The sequence below is a fragment of the Leucoraja erinacea genome, chromosome 11, assembly GCF_028641065.1.
Source record: "Leucoraja erinacea ecotype New England chromosome 11, Leri_hhj_1, whole genome shotgun sequence".
Lineage (NCBI taxonomy): Eukaryota > Metazoa > Chordata > Chondrichthyes > Rajiformes > Rajidae > Leucoraja > Leucoraja erinaceus.
In genome coordinates this window covers 24,418,466-24,436,419 of record NC_073387.1, presented here as the reverse complement: position 1 = coordinate 24,436,419, position 17,954 = coordinate 24,418,466, and the positions used below count along the sequence as shown (strand labels likewise).

The 17,954-nt window shown below is 48.8% G+C and overlaps 1 protein-coding gene across 1 annotated transcript in view; it reads right to left on the bottom strand.

Moving 5' to 3' along the window:
• Positions 1-11,177, bottom strand: part of LOC129701591 (tyrosine-protein kinase ITK/TSK-like) — a 33,649-nt gene extending 22,472 nt beyond the window's left edge. Inside the window, exons 1-3 of the mRNA XM_055642867.1 lie at positions 10,910-11,177; positions 6,409-6,513; positions 867-948 (exon numbers count right to left, since the gene is read on the bottom strand). Of these exons, the coding sequence (XP_055498842.1) occupies positions 867-948; positions 6,409-6,513; positions 10,910-11,047 (325 nt within the window). The 5' untranslated portion in view covers positions 11,048-11,177. The remainder of the gene's footprint in view (positions 1-866; positions 949-6,408; positions 6,514-10,909) is intronic.
• Between the last annotated feature and the right edge of the window lie 6,777 nt (positions 11,178-17,954).

Sequence of the window (17,954 nt, the reverse complement as noted above, 5' to 3'; positions counted from 1 at the left end):
TGCCAGACCACTCCGAAACCCTTCCGGGTGCAGAGGGTTTATAGGGAGAGGTTGGATAAACTTGGATTATTTACTCTGGAATGTCAGAGGTTGATGGGGGAGCTGATAGAAGTATGTAACATTATGAGAGGTATAGATAGGCAGTGGAGGCCATCCCATCCCCCCCCCACAAACGTCCAACACTAGAGGGCAAAGCTTTAAGCTAAGACAGGGAATGTTTAAAGGAGATGTGTGGGGCAAGGTTTTTTACAGAGAGGGCGATGGGTGCCTGGAATACACTGCCAGGGGTAGGGAATGGAGGGATATGGATCTCATGCAGGCAGAGGACATCAGTTTAACTTGGCATCATGTTTGGCATGGAGATAAGTTCATAAGTGATAGGCGCAAAATTAAGCCATTCGGCCCATCACGTCTACTCTGTCATTCAACCTATCTTGCCCCCTCAACCCCTTTCTCCTGCCCTCTCCCCGTAACCCCTGACATCCTTACTAATCAAGAATCTGTCAATCTCCGCCTTAAAAATACCCGTTGACTTGACCTCCACTGCCTTCTGTAACAACGAATTCCACAGATTCACCACCCTCTGGCTAAAGAAATTCCTCATCTCCCTTCTAAAGGTACGTCCTTTTATTCTGAGCCTATGACCTCGGGTCCTAGACTCTCCCACTAGTGAAAATATCCTCTCCACATCCACTCTCTCCAGGCCTTTCACATTATGGGCCGAAGGCCCTGTTCCTGTGCCTGTGCTGTAGACACAAAATGCTGGAGTAACTCAGCGGGTGAGGCAGCATCTATGGAGAGAAAGAATGGGTGACGTTTCGGGTCGAGACCCTTCTTCTGTGCTGTGTTCCATGTTACCCGCTCACCTTCCTTCAGCGCTGTCACCCACTTATGTCGACTCTCTTTGTTCGGGGCAAACACGTACAGATAATAATTCTCATGAAAAACCTGCGAGAGAGAGAGAAGGGAGGTTTAAAATGTGGCCCCATGGGCTCCAAGTCTGGGTCCCTTTGTACAAACCTTTTGTCAGTGCATAGTTCCTGCTGACCATTTCCACACTGATAAAGCTGGTGGAGACAGGGAAATTCCAACGTGTCCACAGCTACCTGTCACAATCCACCTCCCCACCCAGAGCGGCACAGTGGTGCAGCGGGTAGAGCTGCTGCCTTACAGTGCCAGAGACCCGGGTACGGTCCTGACTACGGATGCTGTCTGTGTGGAGTTTGTACGTTCTCCCTGTGACCATGTTGGTTTCCTTCGGGTGCTCCGGTTTCCTCCCACATCCCAAATTAAAAATTGTCCTAGTGTGTACGATAGTGCTAGTGTACAGGATGATCACTGAGCGGAGTGGACTCTGTGTATCTCGAAGCTCTAAAGTAAAATCGCCTATCCTTGCAGACTCAAGGAACTGTAGTTGCTGCTTTACGCAAAAGGACACAAAGTGCTGGAGTAACTCAGCGGGTCAGGTAGCATTTCTGGAGAACAAGGTCGGGTAACATTTCGATTTGGGACCCTTCTTCAGACTGATTGTAGCAAACGGCCGGGAGGGCGGAAAGAAAGCTGGGAGAGAGGAGAGGGAGGACAAAGCGTGGCAGGTAACAGGTGGATAAATGTGAGGGGGAATTTGATAGGCATATTGTTGGGACAAAAGCCAGAGATTAAAACACAACCATCCTTTCCAGGCCTTTCACTATTCAGTAAATTTCAATGAGGTTTCCTCTCATCCTTCTAAACTCCAGCGAGTACAGGCCCAGAGCTATCAAACACTTATCATACGGCAACCCTGTCATCCCCGGGATCATTGTCGTAAACCTCCTCTGGACCATCTCCAACGCCAGCACATCCCTCCTCAGATATGGGGCCCAAAACTGCTCACGATACTCCAAATGTAATCTGATCAAATGCCTTGTGTAAGGCCTCCCCTGTTTTTATATTCTAGTTGGTTTCCAATCACTGGAATCATTTGAGTGAATCACATCCATACCGTCTCCAAAGCCGACACATCTTTGGCAACGAGTGGCACTTTACACTGAGCATCTTTCTACACGTGGCTGAACCAACGTAGAAAGCATTTTGTCAGGATGCATCACAGCATTGTTTAGGAACAGCTACATCCAAGAGTTGTGGACACAGCCCACACCGTCACACAAACCAACCTTCCTTCCATTGACTCCATCTACACTTCATGCTGCCACAGCAAGGCCACCAGCATAATCAAGGACCAGTCTAACCCCGGTCACTACCTCTTCTCCCCTCTCCCATCAACAGGCCCTTCAGCCCACCGGGTCCGCGCCGACCCGCGATCCCCGCACATTAACACTATCTACACACATTCGGGACGATTTTGTTTAGATTTACCAAGTCAATTACCCTACATACCTGTACGACTTTGGAGTGTGGGAGGAAACCGAAGATCTCGGAGAAAACCCACACAGGTGACGGGGAGAACGTACAAACTCCGTACAGACAGCGCCCGTAGTCGGGGTCGAACACAGATTTCCGGCGCTGTGTCTCTAAAGTCTAAAGTAACGAATGAGTGGGGTGGGCCAAACATTTGATTATGTTGGCTGCTTTCGTGAGGCAGCATAAAGTGTAGATAGAGTTGTTGGTGGGAAGTCTGATCTCTGTGATGGACTGGGCCACAACCACTACTCTACAATTCCTTCTTCTGGCTTCACAATTCACACCTCTACTACCCTTATCTCACTCTTTTAGTTTTTTCATCTCCAGCCTCAGTTCAGTTCAGTTTAGTTTACATGTACCTAGGTACAGAAGTGTGAAAAGCTTTTGCTGTGTGTGAACCAGTCAGCAGAAAGACAATACACATGATTACAGTCAATCCATTTACAGTGTCTAGATACATGATAAGTAGAGCCAGGATGTTTAGGCACTAAAAATCTCTGAAATAGGCAGGCTAACAGGCATAATAAAATTACAAAAATGGCACAAAAAAGGCATTTATTGATTAAAAAAAGGCATAAAAAACATGTATTTCCACCACCATGGTTACAAATGATAATTTTAAGGTGTACTACATGAAATGACCAAAGTTGCCCGGTTGCACATAATTACTAGCATTTCTTTCTAATTATCTGGTGTTAAACTATGCCAACTGTCAGACAGAATATGCTTCAGTTGTGAAAAACTTCTTTCTACCCCAGTTGAGGTCACTGGTACATACCCGAAACAAGCTACAGACTCTATATGCATGTCAATGTCTTGTGCATTACAACTACCTTTGAGAACTTTAGTATATATTTTGTATGTCTTCAAGATCTTTTTTTTACCTAAAATCACACTCTTACATTTTTCTTGTATGTCTTTACCGACATCGCCAGGAACTTTATGAATACCGTCAGGTACTTTGTTGAAAACCTGCACGTTATTCGCTAATGCTTTGCCACGTTTCTCAAGGGAAGTGATAGCTTGTGGGGAGTTTGCAAAATTGGAAGCAATAAACACAAGATCGCAGTGGATGAACTTTTTCTGCATGATTTCACTGACGATCCTGACTGCAGCAGATTCTTACATAGAAACATAGAAAATAGGTGCAGGAGTAGGCCATTCGGCCCTTCGAGCCTGCACCGCCATTCAATATGATCATGGCTGATCATCCAACTCAGTATCCTGTACCTGCCTTCTCTCCATACCCCCCAATCCCTTTAGCCACAAGGGCCACATCTAACTCCCTCTTAAATATAGCCAATGAACTGGCCTCAACTACTTTCTGTGGCAGAAAAATTCCAGAGAATCACCACTCTCTGTGTGAAAAATGTTTTCCTCATCTCGGTCCTAAAAGATTTCCCCCTTACCCTTAAACTGTGACCCCTTGTTCTGGACTTCCCCAACATCGGGAACAATCTTCCTGCCTGTAGCCTGTCCAACCCCTTAAGAATTTTGTACGTTTCTATAAGATCCCCCCTCAATCTTCTAAATTCTAGCGAGTACAAGCCGAGTCTATCGAGTCTTTCTTCATATGAAAGTCCTGACATCCCAGGAATCAGTCTGGTGAACCTTCCCAGGAACAATCGATTTATTTTAACTTTTCTGCAGCATAGTAGAGTACAGAGACCATAGAAACATTCAATTGTGCAGGAGTACTCCCTCTATGGCAAAGAATGTCAACTCAGTTCCTCAGCCTTCTCTCCATACCCCCTGATTTTACCCACTCCATCTTCTCTTCAAAACAATGGCCTCAACTACCCTCTGTGGCAGAGAGTTCCAGATTCACCACTCTCTTTGAAAAAAGTTCTTGCTGCATTTTTAAAGGAGTACCTTAGCAGAGAGCCATGTACCCCACCTAGTCAATACGGGCTGAGGATATAGCGGAATCTCAGGTGCCATTTCCTGGAACAACTGCACATGTGACAATGCTTTTGAGGAAGATTTTCTTGACATTGGTAATTAGGCGATCGACATTTGGAAACAAGCTACGGATGTGGTCGGCAATTCTATGGAGTCCGTGAGCTAAGCATATCAAATGCAACATTTTTGGGAATAAAACTTTAAGAGCACGAGCAGCTTTTTCATTTACGGAGCTGCATCAATCACAAACAGAAGACCATTCTCGTGTTTTATGCCTTCTGGCCAAAGTACAGCAAGTGAAGATGTAAACAACAGAGCAATAGTTGAGCTGTTTAACTTCTCCAATACTTCCAATGTCAACAAATACACCTTTGATGGTTGACCTGCTTCCAGTGTACCGATGACCACATTGGCAACATATCTGCCCACAGCATCGGTTGCCTCGTCTATTGAGATCCATATTTTGTTGCGTGCAACTTCATCTCTAATTTTCTGCACAACAATGTTGAAGTTGCTGTCAACATAATTTTTCCGTAATTATGTTTCGCTCGGTATATGTTCCTCTCTGTATTTCTCTAAAACACCTCTGAGAGATTTGTTTTCCAATTTCCACAGTGGAATTCCAGCATCAATCAATGCCTTGCACAGATCAATCGAAAAAACTCAGATTTGCCACTGGAGCCAGCAGTAAATGTAGTGAGGAGACAAGCTTGCGTATTTCCCACCTTCAGTTTCTCTGCCGCCGACTTGTGTTTAGCTGTCTGTACATACTGGGAGACAAAATATTTCTTCTCATGATTCACTGCATTGTCACATGCTTTGCAAAACAGCAGACAGTTGTCTGTAGAGAATATATCACTCCCGAACACTCACACCAAATCGTTCCGTTTTTTACAAGGCGTTGACTTGACTTTAGGCATTTTGATGCTTGCAGGGGTAGATCCTCCAGGAGCGGGGATGCAGACCTCTACAGGCAGGTCAACTACAAGCTGGGAAGAGGAATCAGAGCTGCCAAGGAAAGGTACTCTGAGATGTTGAGGAGCAAGTTCTCACCTAATGACTCTTCTTCAGTGTGGAAGGGCTTGCAAGAAATCACCAGCTACAGAGGAAACCCTGCTCCTTGGACAATCGTCAGCTGACGAGTTCTACTGCAGGTTTGACAAACAGATACTTAACCCTGGTACCCCCTCCCACCTCCCCAACCAGTACTTCACACCTACTCACAGCCTGATTCCAGTTTGAAAAGACTGGACCCTTCCCCACCCCACCTATTCCTCCTCAATCACCACCTCACACCTACTTAAAGCAATCCCCAATAACAATTAACACGCACTTACAGCCTGACTGCAAAAGACTGGGGCCTCGCCCACTACCCACGAATGAACGACCGATGGTGGTGCCCCAGTTTCACCCCAGTGGTGGAAATTTTCTTGTTAATTACAATAACACGGGGAAAAAAAGGCTTATTTAGGCACTCGATATGAAAAGAGCTTTAACTTGCTGAAATCATCAAAAAAAAGGCATGAAAAGGCACAGTCTGAAGAAGGGTTTCGACCCAAAACGTTGCCCATTTCTTTCGCTTCATAGATGCTGCCTCACCAGCTGAGTTTCTCCAGTTCGAGTTTGTCTAACTTCGATTTTCCAGCATCTGCAGTTTCTTCTTGAACATGAAAAGGCACATGGCACTTTTGGCAAAACCCTGGCTCTAATGATAAGCGAATAACGTTTAGAGCAGGTAAAGCCTGCAAAGTCCGATCAAGGATAGTACGAGGAACATCAAGGACAGTCACTGTTGTCTGGTTGTGGTGGGATGTGGTGGTCTTCATCCAACCACCTGGCCATCAAGCCCCCACTCACCTGCATCCACCTATCATTCACCATACTCTGTCCTGCCACCCCCACTCTTCTAGCCTTCATCCCCCCCCCCTCCCCACAATCAGTCTGAAGAAGGGTCACAACCTAACATGTCTCCTATCCATGTTCTCCAGAGATACTGCCTAACCCGCTGAGTTACTCCAGCACTGTGGGTTCTTTTGTAACCCGGCACCTGCATTCCTTGAGCCTCTGTCGTACTCTGGCCCTGGCTGGGAGCCGCACACTGACCTGGAAGGGATATTTGTAGTTACACGGCAGACTCATGTCAGTCAGCACGATCTCCACGCACTTGATCCTCGACACCTCGATCGATCCCTTCAGCACGTACTTCTTCTGCAGGACACAGTCACAAAGAAAGCCCATCAACATCAACATCAACAAGAAGCTGAGGAGATTCAGTACGTCGAGTTTAGTTTAGTTTGGTTTAGTTTAGAGATACAGCGCGGAAACAGGTCCTTCGGCCCACCAAGTCCACGCCGACAACAATCCCGTACATTAACATTATCTTGCGCACACTAGGGACAAATTACAAAGCAGTACGTCTTTTGAGTGTGGGAGGAAACAGGAGATCCCGGAGAAAACCTACGCAGTCACCAGGAGAACATACAAACTCCGTACAGACAGAACCCGTAGTCACAATCGAACCTGGGTCCCTGGCACTGTGAGGCAACAACTCCACCACCATATTAATGAATGCTCTTGAACTTATGCGTACAGGAGAGAGCATCACTGCCTGGGTCAGCAACTCAAACGCCCAGCAATGAAGGAGATTACAGAGAGTGGCGGACACTGCCCTGTCTGACCTTCCTACCATCAAAGGGGATCCAGAGGAGTAAATGCCTTAAAATGTCAGTCAGTATCATTAAAGACCCACACCACCCTGGCCACACACTATGTTTGTTTGTTGAACTTTTGGGGGAGTTGTTAATATGTGTTTTACATACTATGTTTCCATATCTGTCGAGCTACTGCAAGCAAGAATTACATTGTTTCGTTTCCGGACGAATGACAATAAAACACACTTGACTCTTTCAGAGGCAGGGAGATCATAGGAGAAGGGAGCCGAAAAGCCCTGTCCCACGGTATGAGTTCATTCCAAGAGCTCTCCTGAGTTTAAAAAAAAAATCTAACTCGTGGTAAGCACAGAGAATGAACGTAGCGGGTACGTCGGAGCTCGGGGACGTCTCTTAGCGCTAACGGCAGGTACTCGGGGAAAACTCACTAATGGCAGGTAAGCACGGGAAGACTCGTGATGATTTTTCAACATGTTGAGAAATGTCCACGAGAGCCCCGAGTACCGACGAGTGGCCATTACCGTAAATCTCCGAGTTCAAATCAGGGCAAACCCGGGAGAACTCGTGGAATGAACTCGTACCGTGGGACAGGGCTTTAAGGCAGGGTTATTGACAAACCCAGGGGAGGTACACTTTTCTTTGAAAATGGCGTCACAGGTGGACAGGGATTGTTGTGCAGCAGAGGGATCTAGGCGTGCAGGTACACAATCCCTTGAAAGTGTGGCATCACAGATAGATATGGTGGTCAATAAGGCTTTCATAGGACTTAAAGTTTAACGTTAGGACTTTATTCCTTGGAGCGCAGAAGGTTGAGAAGTGAACTTATAGTAGTGTATAGATCATGAAGGGAATGGATAGGGTGAATACAGTCTTTTACCCAGTCGGGAATCAAGAACAAGACGACATAGGCCGAGTAGCACTTTGCCTATTCCCTTTTATACATCCTTATAGGATCATCCTCCCACGATGCAAGGAAGAGTCCTAGCCTGCCCAACCTCTCCATATGGCCCCGGCTCTCGCATTCTGGCAACATCCTCGTAAATCATCTCTGCACCGTAACCACCTCCTCCCTCTCACTGTATGTGCTCCTCGCTTTGCATCTTCCTCCCCTCCTCTCACTTGAAAGGATTTCAGATGAAGCTCAATGTAAATCACATGTGGGAGTGCAACTTGCCCTCGTCACAGGCCTACACTGGGCCAGGCCCCAGCATCAGGGAACTACGAGGGTCCGCCAGGCCGACAGACCCTCAGACACAGCAGCCTGTTTCCCCAGCGGGTCAGGGTGTTACCGATAGATTCTCTCGCCTGGCCTGGTGCTGCAAGAGTATCAGATTGGCAGCTACACATCTCCACCATCCTCAACCCCCCTGAATAACCACAGGCTGACGGGGCGGGGCAGAGAAAACACTCACACACACATGCACGCACACACACACACATGTACACACATGCACGCTCACATGTACACACATGCACGCACATACACACACATGCACACACATGCACACACACGCACATGCACACACACGCACATGCACACACATGCTCGCTCACATGCACGCACACACACACATGCACACACATTTACACACACACGCACACGCACACACACGCCCATACATGCACACACATGCAAGCTCACATGCTCGCACACACACAGATACGTGCACACGCACGCACGCACAAACACATACACACATGCGCAAACACACATGTGCACACACACACACACACACATGCATGCAGACACGCACTTGCACACACATGCGCGCACATACACACTGACACACACACTCTCTCACATGCACACTCTCACACATTCAGCCTCTCTTTCACGTACTGACCCACACACAGCCTCTCACACATCGCTATCTCTGTCACACACACGCTCTCTCTTGCACCGCTGTCTTTCATTCATATGCACACACATATGCACGCACACATACACACGTATATACACATGCATTCACACAAACTCACACACGTATAGACACACAAGGACCCACTCATACAAACACACCCATACATGTCCTTACACATGTATGTACACACATACACAAACGTACACACATATACACACACATACACCTACATGTACACATATACTACATGTACATGCACATATATATGCGCCCGCAGACTGTCAGCTGATTACCTGAGGCCCATCACAGGGTATTTCTGACTATTCTAAAAGATGACAGAGGCAGTGGTGCAGGGAGGGAGGTCCAGAGGTCAGGGCCGCAGCAGTGAGTGTCAATGTAGGCCGTTTACAGACTACACCAAACTGCGTCTGCTTCACGACCTGGCAAATGCGATATAATGTGTTGGGATGCATCACGGTTTGGTTTGGGAAGAGTTCTGCCCAAGGCAGCAAGCGATCGCGGAGAGTTGTGGATGTGGCCCAGACCAGCACACAGCCCACATTCCCCACCATCTACACTTTACGCTGCCTCAGGAAAGGAGCTGACATAATCAATGACTGTCTGAAGAGGGTCTCGACCCGGAACGTCACCTATTGCTTTTCTGCAGAGATGCTGCCTGACTGACTGAGTTACTCCAGCTTTTTGTGTCTTTAATCAAAGACTTGTCTCACCCCGGTCATTCCTTCTTCTCCCCGCTCCCATCCGGCAGAAGGTACAGTAGCGTGAAAGCGCACACCACCAGACTCATGAACAGCTTCTTCCCCTTCTGGCTGAACCCCTCATAATTCCCGATCTTCCAATCTACCTCGTTGTGGCACTTGTACCTTTTTTTATCTGCATTTTCCCTGGAGCTGTAACATCACATTCTACACTCTGTTTGGTTTCTCTTTGCACTACCTGTTGTACTGATGTGTGTGTGGTCTGATTGTACTCAAGGTTTAGAAGGCCCGTTGGCCACAATGTCCGTGCCGAACATGATACCAAGACAAACTTATCTGCCTGCACGTGATCCATATCCCTCCATTCCCTGCATATCCACGTGCCTGTCTAAATGCCCCTAAACCCCCTTATCGTATCTGCCTCCACCAGGCATGTTCCAGGCTCCCACCACCCTCTGTGTAAAAGACCTGCCCTGCACATCTCATTTAAACTTTGCCCAGCTCACCTGAAAGCTGTGCCCTCTGGTCTTTGACATTTACCCACTGGGAGAGATAGAGGTTCAGGCTCTCTACCCTGTCCATGCCTCTCATAATTTTATATACTTCTATCAGGTGTCCCCTCAACATCGGCATTCCAGAAAAAACGGTCCAAGTTTGTCCATCCTCTCCATAATGTTACAATGAAGCAAACAAACCATGTGGTCTTAGTGCAGCGGAGTGACACTTAGGTATAAGATCGGTCATGATTACAGAATAGCAGCAGAGGGACTCGGGCCACAATGGCCTCCTCTCGATTCTACTTGTCACGTTCTCAAGCAGCAACGGCAGAATCCCTGTAACATCTCTACTCTGGACCATACCTTCTAAAGTCACACCCAGGCAGGCAGCTCGGAGGCAAGAAGAGAGGGGGTGAAGGGGGATGAGAAAGCAAGAGAGAAAGGGCCAAAAGAGGGGGAAAGGGGGATGGAGATAGGAGGTGGGAGAGGGAGGGAGCAGGGGGGAAAGTGGGTGTGAGAGGGGAAGCAGGGGGAGGTAGGTGAGCGAGGGAGAGTGAAGGGGGAGCGAGCGGAGGGGGGAGCGAGAGGGGTGTGAGGGAAGGGAGTGAGGGAGAGCAAGGGAGAGTTAGGGAGGAGCGAGAGAGTGAGGGAGGGCAAGGGAGAGTGAGGGGGGAGCGAGCGGAGGGGAGAGTGAGAGGGGAGTGAGGGAGGGGAGTGAGGGAGAGGAGTGAGGGAGGGCAAGGGAGAGTTAGGGAGGAGCGAGAGGGGAGTGAGGGAGGGGAGTGAGGGAGGGCAAGGGAGGAGTGGGGGAAGCAAAGGAGGGCGGTAAGGAGAGGGGTAGAGTGAAGTGGACCTACCCCAGGGCGACACTCATAGTAGGCGAGGCGGGAGGTGGTGAGGATGAAGTACCGCTCTTTGTAGTTGGAAGGAGAGGTGCGTCGCTTCTGCTGAGAGCGTTTGATGAGGAACTCCTCCAGGATGGGGCTGGGATCCATGCTAGTGGCAATTGGCCCACCCCATGGAGAGCGTTGAGGGGCGATGGGTGGAGGGAGAGTGTTGGCCGGCGAGGTACAGGAACGTGGGCGAAGCCTGCTGTGATCTCACACTCTGCAGCAGCGCGTTCTACACAGGGTTCAGTCTCTGATAAAACACAAGCCCAGAAACCACTTCCTTTGGATCAGCCTCTGCAAAACGTTGTGAACAAGAGCGGCGGCCTGTACGGTTTGCCATTTCAAATTCCCGCTCCTCCTACCTGATTTTTTTTTAACCAAAAATAATTTATACAATTATTTACAATAATATGTACAATACAAAATAATTCAAAATAAAACCCACCACCATCATACAAAATCACCCAGTCATCTAAACAAATATTCTTAAATGTCAAACACATTCAGAAAAAAGTATATTACAAACCATGTCAAGGATGCATTCCACCCCCCCGCAGGGCCCAGCGATGCTGGAAATCCCCCAGGGGGCCTGTGGACAGCGTGTAGTACCTCTTTATAACCAGCCGGGTGCGGACGTATCCCTGGAAAAGGAGCAGGCAGCCGGCTCGGGCAGAGTCCTCTTCCACCTGGCGCTGTGACTCACGGATAGCCAGCTTGGCCAGGCCCAGGAGCAACCCAACCAGGACGTCTTCAGCCTGACCCTCTCCCCTACGCACACGGTGTCCAAAGATGAGGATGGTGGGTGTGAAGTGCAGCCAGAAGGCAAGGAGCAGCCCCTTTAGATGTTGGAACAGGGGCTGCAACCTCACACACTCCATGTACACATGGGACACAATAGAGGCAGGCGGCTGGCGAGTCTGTTAACCGCAAGGGTTGCACGGGACTCCTCGATGCAGAACCCTCCACCCCAGGTTCCCGATGTAGAGGGGGAGGATCCTTGCGTAGAGGGACCAAGGCGAGGAAGTGCAGGGTGTGGAGGAGCCCGTACAGGAGATGCCTCCCTGAGTCTTGGAGGTAGATGAAGGGTGTCGAGGAAAGGCCACTCATGTTGTGTGGGTCCGGATCCCGGGAAGGATTACGGTGCCTGGGTCCGACGAGTATTGAGTTTGCTCAGCCGCAAGTATTCCACACGTTCGAGCCTCCCTGACACCCGGTGGGGCGGGACAAGAGCCGGCTGCTCTCACAACCGGGCCGTCACCCTCTGCCGGCGGGGAGGGGCCCTGGTCAACGGCAACCGAGTTCCAGACTCTCAGCAGAGAAAACAATCATTGTTTGTTTGTTTCAATGTTGGCTTCTGTCGTCGTCCAACATGTTGACAGAATTGGTCGCCCAGAATTGGTCGTCACAGAGTGCATCGTATCGTCGTTTCCGGGGATCGCCACGAGGAGGCTTCTGTCATGATTCCCAGCATCCCAGTAAACTGGCTCTGCACCTTCTCCAAAGCCTCCACATCCTACCTGCAATGGGGCCGACCAGCACTCCGCTGCACGTACCCCTCATATTTGACCTCCTTCACACTGGCTCCTGTTAAACTGCTTCTCATACTCTTGGAGATTCCTATTTCAGCCACGTCGAAGCCTCTGGCACTAAGGAACTGCCAGTCAATGTTAGGGATGTTAAAGCCACCCGTGCTTGGGGTGGCCCTGCTTGGAGTTGGAGCCCTTCCACCCAGTTTAGTTTAGGGATAGAGCATGGAAATAGGCCCTTCAGCCCCACATGAACCATCACTCACCCGTACACTAGCACTATCCCACACACTAGGGACAATTTACAATTTAAGATTCAAGAGAGTTTATTGTCATGTGTTCCAGATAGGACAATGAAAATTTTTGCTTTGCTTCAGCACAACAGAATATAGTAGGCATGAATACAGAACAGATCAGTGTGTCCATATACTATTATATAAATATATACACACATGAATAACTAAACAGATAAAGTGCAAATAAACACATAATGTGCTATTAATGTTCAGAGTTTTGTTTGAAGAGTTTAATAGCCTGATGGCTGTGGGGAAGTAGCTATTCCTGAACCTGGACGTTGCAGTCTTCAGGCTCCTGTACCTTCTACCTGAAGGTAGCAGGGAGATGAGTGTGTGGCCAGGATAGTGTGGGTCCTTGATGATGCTGCCAGACTTTTTGAGGCAGCGACTGTGATAGATCCCCTCGATGGTAGAGAGGTCAGAGCCGATGATGGACCGGACAGTGTTTATTACTTTTTGTAGTCTTTTCCGCTCCTGGGTGCGCAAGTGTGCACCTGTAGAAGTTCGAGAGAGTCCTCCTTGACATACCGACTCTCCGTAATCTTCTCAGGAAGTAGAGGCGCTGATGTGCTTTCTTTATAATTGCATCAGTGTTCTCGGAGCAGGAGAGTTCTTCAGAGATGTGCATCTTGAAGCTTTTGCCCCTTTCCACCATTGACCAATTGATATAAATGGGACTGTGGGTCCCCACCCTACCTCTTCTAAAGTCCACAATCAGTTCCTTGGTTTTGCTGGTGTTGAGATCCAGGTTATTGTGCTGGCACCATTTAGTCAATCGGTCGATCTCACTTCTATATTCTGACTCATCCTCATCAGTGATACGTCCCACAACAGTGGTGTCGTCAGCGAACTTGATGATGGAGTTCGCACTATGACCGGCTATGCAGTCACGAGTATAGAGTGAGTACAGCAGGGGACTGAGCACGCAGCCTTGAGGTGCTCCCATGCTGATTGTTATTGAGGCTGACACCTTTCCACCAATTCGAACAGTCTGTGATCTGTGATTGTGATTCAGATTCAGATTCAGATTCAACTTTAATTGTCATTGACAGTGTACAGTACAGAGACAACGAAATGCAGTTAGCATCTCCCTGGAAGAGCGACATAGAATATGATTTCAATAAATGAATCTGTTTACATGCATACAGTCATAGACTTATTTTTTCCTGTGGGAGGAGTGTCCGGGGGGGGGGGTGATTGGCAGTCACCGAGGTACATTGCTGAGTAGTGTGACAGCCGCAGGGAAGAAGCTGCTCCTGGACCTGCTGGTCCGGCAACGGAGAGACCTGTAGCGCCTCCCGGATGGTAGGAGGGTAAACAGTCCATGGTTGGGGTGAGAGCAGTCCTTGGCGATGCTGAGCGCCCTCCGCAGACAATGCTTGCTTTGGACAGACTCAATGGAGGGGAGCGAGGAACCGGTGATGGGTTGGGCAATTTTCACCACCCTCTGCAGTGCTTTCCGGTTGGAGACAGAGCAGTTGCCATACCATACTGTGATACAGTTGGTAAGGATGCTCTCGATGGTGCAGCGGTAGAAGTTCACCAGAATCTGAGGAGACAGATGGACCTTCTTCAGTCTCCTCAGGAAGAAGAGACGCTGGTGAGCCTTCTTGACCAGAGTTGAGGTATTGTGGGTCCAAGAGAGGTCATCGGAGATGTTGACCTCCAGGAACCTGAAGCTGGAAACATGTTCCACCTCCGTCCCGTTAATGTGGATGGGGGTGTGCGTGCCACCCCTAGACTTCCTGAAGTCTACAATGAGCTCCTTGGTCTTCTTGGAGTTAAGGGCCAGGTTGTTGTCAGCGCACCATGCTGCTAGGAGCTGGACCTCCTCCCTATAGGTCGACTCATCGTTGTTGCTGATGAGGCCAATCACCGTTGTATCATCTGCATACTTGATGATGGTGTTAGTACCATGTACAGGTGTGCAGTCGTAGGTGAAGAGGGAGTAGAGGATCCAATTGTAGAGGGATGCGCAGAGACCCAATTATGCGAGTTTGGTAACCAGCTTGGAGGGGATGATTGTATTAAATGCCGAGCTGTAATCAATGACATTTGAGTTTTTGTTTTCTAAGTGGTCCAGAGCGGAGTGGAGAGCCAGCGAGATTGCATCCACCGTTGATCTGTTGTGGCGGTAGGCGAACTGCAATGGGTCCAGGTTTTTGTCGAGGTAGGAGTTGATTTGCGCCATGATCAACCTCTCACAGCACTTCATCACCACCGATGTTAGTGTCACTGGTCGATAGTCATTGAGGCACGTCACCTTGCTCATCTTGAGCACCATTATAATTGATGCCCGTTTTTACAGAATTGATTTACAGAAGGCAATTGACCTACAAACCAGCATGGCGTTGGAGGAAACCGGGGCACCCGGAGGAAACCCACGCGGTCATAGGGAGAACGTGCAAACTCCATACAGACAGCACCCGGTCAGGATCGAAGCTGGGTCTCTGGCGCTGTGAGGCAGCAACGCAACCTGCTGCGCCACTGTGTGCGCGCGCTGGCGGTTGGAAATCCCACCGTTAACCGTAGGGGAGTGATCTCGCTGGATGGCGGGTCCAGCCTCAAAGTCTGACATTGCTGGCGGCAGGAACTGTGCAAATCCAGCTAGTTGACCACTTGAAGCCTAAAATAGGCACCACCAGACTCGGGAACAGCTTCTTCACCTCTGTTATGAGGCTTCTGAATGGCCTTTCCATCATCATGGTACTGTCCGATTCACCTCTACCCCGTTGTGGCCTTGTATCTGGAACTGATGTGCTACAACACAAAGAACTATATTAGAAACAGAGAAAAATAGGTGCACGAGTAGGTCATTCGGCCCTTCGAGCCAGCAACACCATTTAATATAATCATGGCTGATCATCTAAAATCAGTACCCCGTTCCTGCGTTTCCCCACATCCCTAGATTTCCTTAGCCCAAAGAATTAAATCTAACTCTCTTGAAAACATCCAGTGAAGTAGCCTGCACTGTCTTCTGTGGCAGAGAATTCCACAGATCCACATATTCTGCACTCTGTATCTCCCCTTTTGCTCTCTTGCCACTATCATATCTGCCTCCACCACCATCCCCGGCAGCGCATTCCAGGCCCCCTCCACCCTGTGTAAAAATCTTGCCCCGCACATGTGCTTTAAACTTTAACCATCTCACTTTTATAGCTGTGCCCTCTAGTGTTGGACATTTCCACCTTGGGCATTTTTAAGGAGGAGACTTACTTGATTAGTTATGGCCCTGTCCCACGGTACGAGTTCATTCCAAGAGCTCTCCCGAGTTAACCCTGATTTGAACTCGGAGATTTACGGTAATGGCCGCTCGTCGGTACTCGGGACTCTCATGGACATTCTCTCGTGGAAAAATGTTGAAACATCTTCACGAGTCTTCCCGAGCTTACCTGCCGTTAGTGAGTCTTCCCGAGTACCTGCCATTAGCGTTACGAGCCGCTGAGAGACGTCCCCGAGCTCCGATGTACCGGCTACGTTCATTCTCCGTGCTTACCACGAGTTTGATTTTTTTTTTAAAACTCGGGAGAGCTCTTGGAATGAACTCGTACCGTGGGACAGGGCCATAAGGGTGTCTAAGGTTACGGGGAGAAAGCAGGAGGCAGGGTTGAGAGAGAAAGGTGAGATCAGCCATGATTGAATGACGGAGTAGACTCGATGGGCCGAATGGCCTAATTTTGCTCCAATGACTTATTCTTCTTATCGAGTCCACACACAAGATTAGAAGTTGTTCTGAACACACTTCTCGGCATCTGCATACAATGGTGTCTGTCTTGTCGCTTCTTATGCGCAGTGGTGGAAAGATTGGTGGAAACAGGGCCGCGACGTGAATGCTCTTTCCTTGACCCCTATGGCTTATTAACTTATGAAACGTTCCAAACAGCCTACCCTATCAATGCCACTAATTATTTTTTTTATCCATTGAGCATTACCTTTACATATCTGTTGTGCTGCTGCAAGTAAGAATTTCATTGTTCCGTTTCGAGACATACGACAATAAGATACTCTTGACTCTCACTCCCCAGTAAACAGGCCGCAATAGTGCAAACGGGCAAGTAAATCTACAAAGCCCAGCATAGTTCGGTGTTGAGGTAGGCGTGTAGTTAAGGTTGCGTTGTGTGATTCAGGAGCCTGATGTTCTTAAACCATGAGGTAATGGTTCTCAGGCTCCTGAAGTCCCCCACCCCCCCCCCCCCCCCCCCCCCCTCTCCCGTCAGTGTGGCTTGATAAGAGTGTGGTTAGGATGGTGTTTGGGTCTTTGATGATATAGGCTGTCCTTGTCTGGAGCATACAGCATGTGGAATTTTGTGCGTGAGTTGTCAGTTCTGTTTCCCCAACTAGTGTTAGAGAGACCGTTGCAGGATGGTGCGTGGGCTGTGAGCCGTTGTGCAACGTGATGAGGTGTTGCATGGGATCTCACAGCTGAACCAGCTAAAGGTGCCGACATCTCCAGCCACACCTCGGCAGGCTGGAGCCCACCCGGTGAATCACCGGTTCCTCAGTAGTACCGGCTTTGAGGGACAGGCAACAGCTCCACTGAACCGCACCAGGCCAGTAGGAACAGCAGACGCTGAGATCTGCGGCAAAACATAATGTCCATACGTCCACATGACATAGCAGCACAATTAGGCCATTCAGCCCATCGAGTCTACTCCACCACTCAATTATGGTTGGCAGATGAAGGGGAATTTCTTTAGCCAGAGGGTGGTGAATCTGTGAAATTCTTTGCCACAGACAGCGGTGGATGCCAAGTCATTGGGTATTTTTAAGATGGAGATTAACAGATTCTTGATTAGTACGTGTGTCAGGGGTTGTGAGGAGAAGGCAGGAGAATGCGGTTGAGAGGGAAAGATAGATCAGCCATGATTGAATAGTGGAGTAGACTTGATGGACAAATGGCCTAATTTTGCTCCTAGAAGTGATGAACATATCTTTCCCTCTCAACCCCTCTTTCAGTGCAAGTTGGGCTGAATTGCTTGTTTCTGTGCTGTGTGGCTATGTGAGGTGGTTGGACTGTTAAGATGGCCAGGGAATCGGTAGATTGGAGATTAGTAAAGTATCAGCCATGCCAGTAGTCAATGCCACACAGAGGTGAAACAGCTGTTTCTGTGCAGCATTGCTCCATGACTGAGCATCAACTCCAAACCGTCCCAACATCAAACCTCACCATGTCACCTCACCACCCTTCAT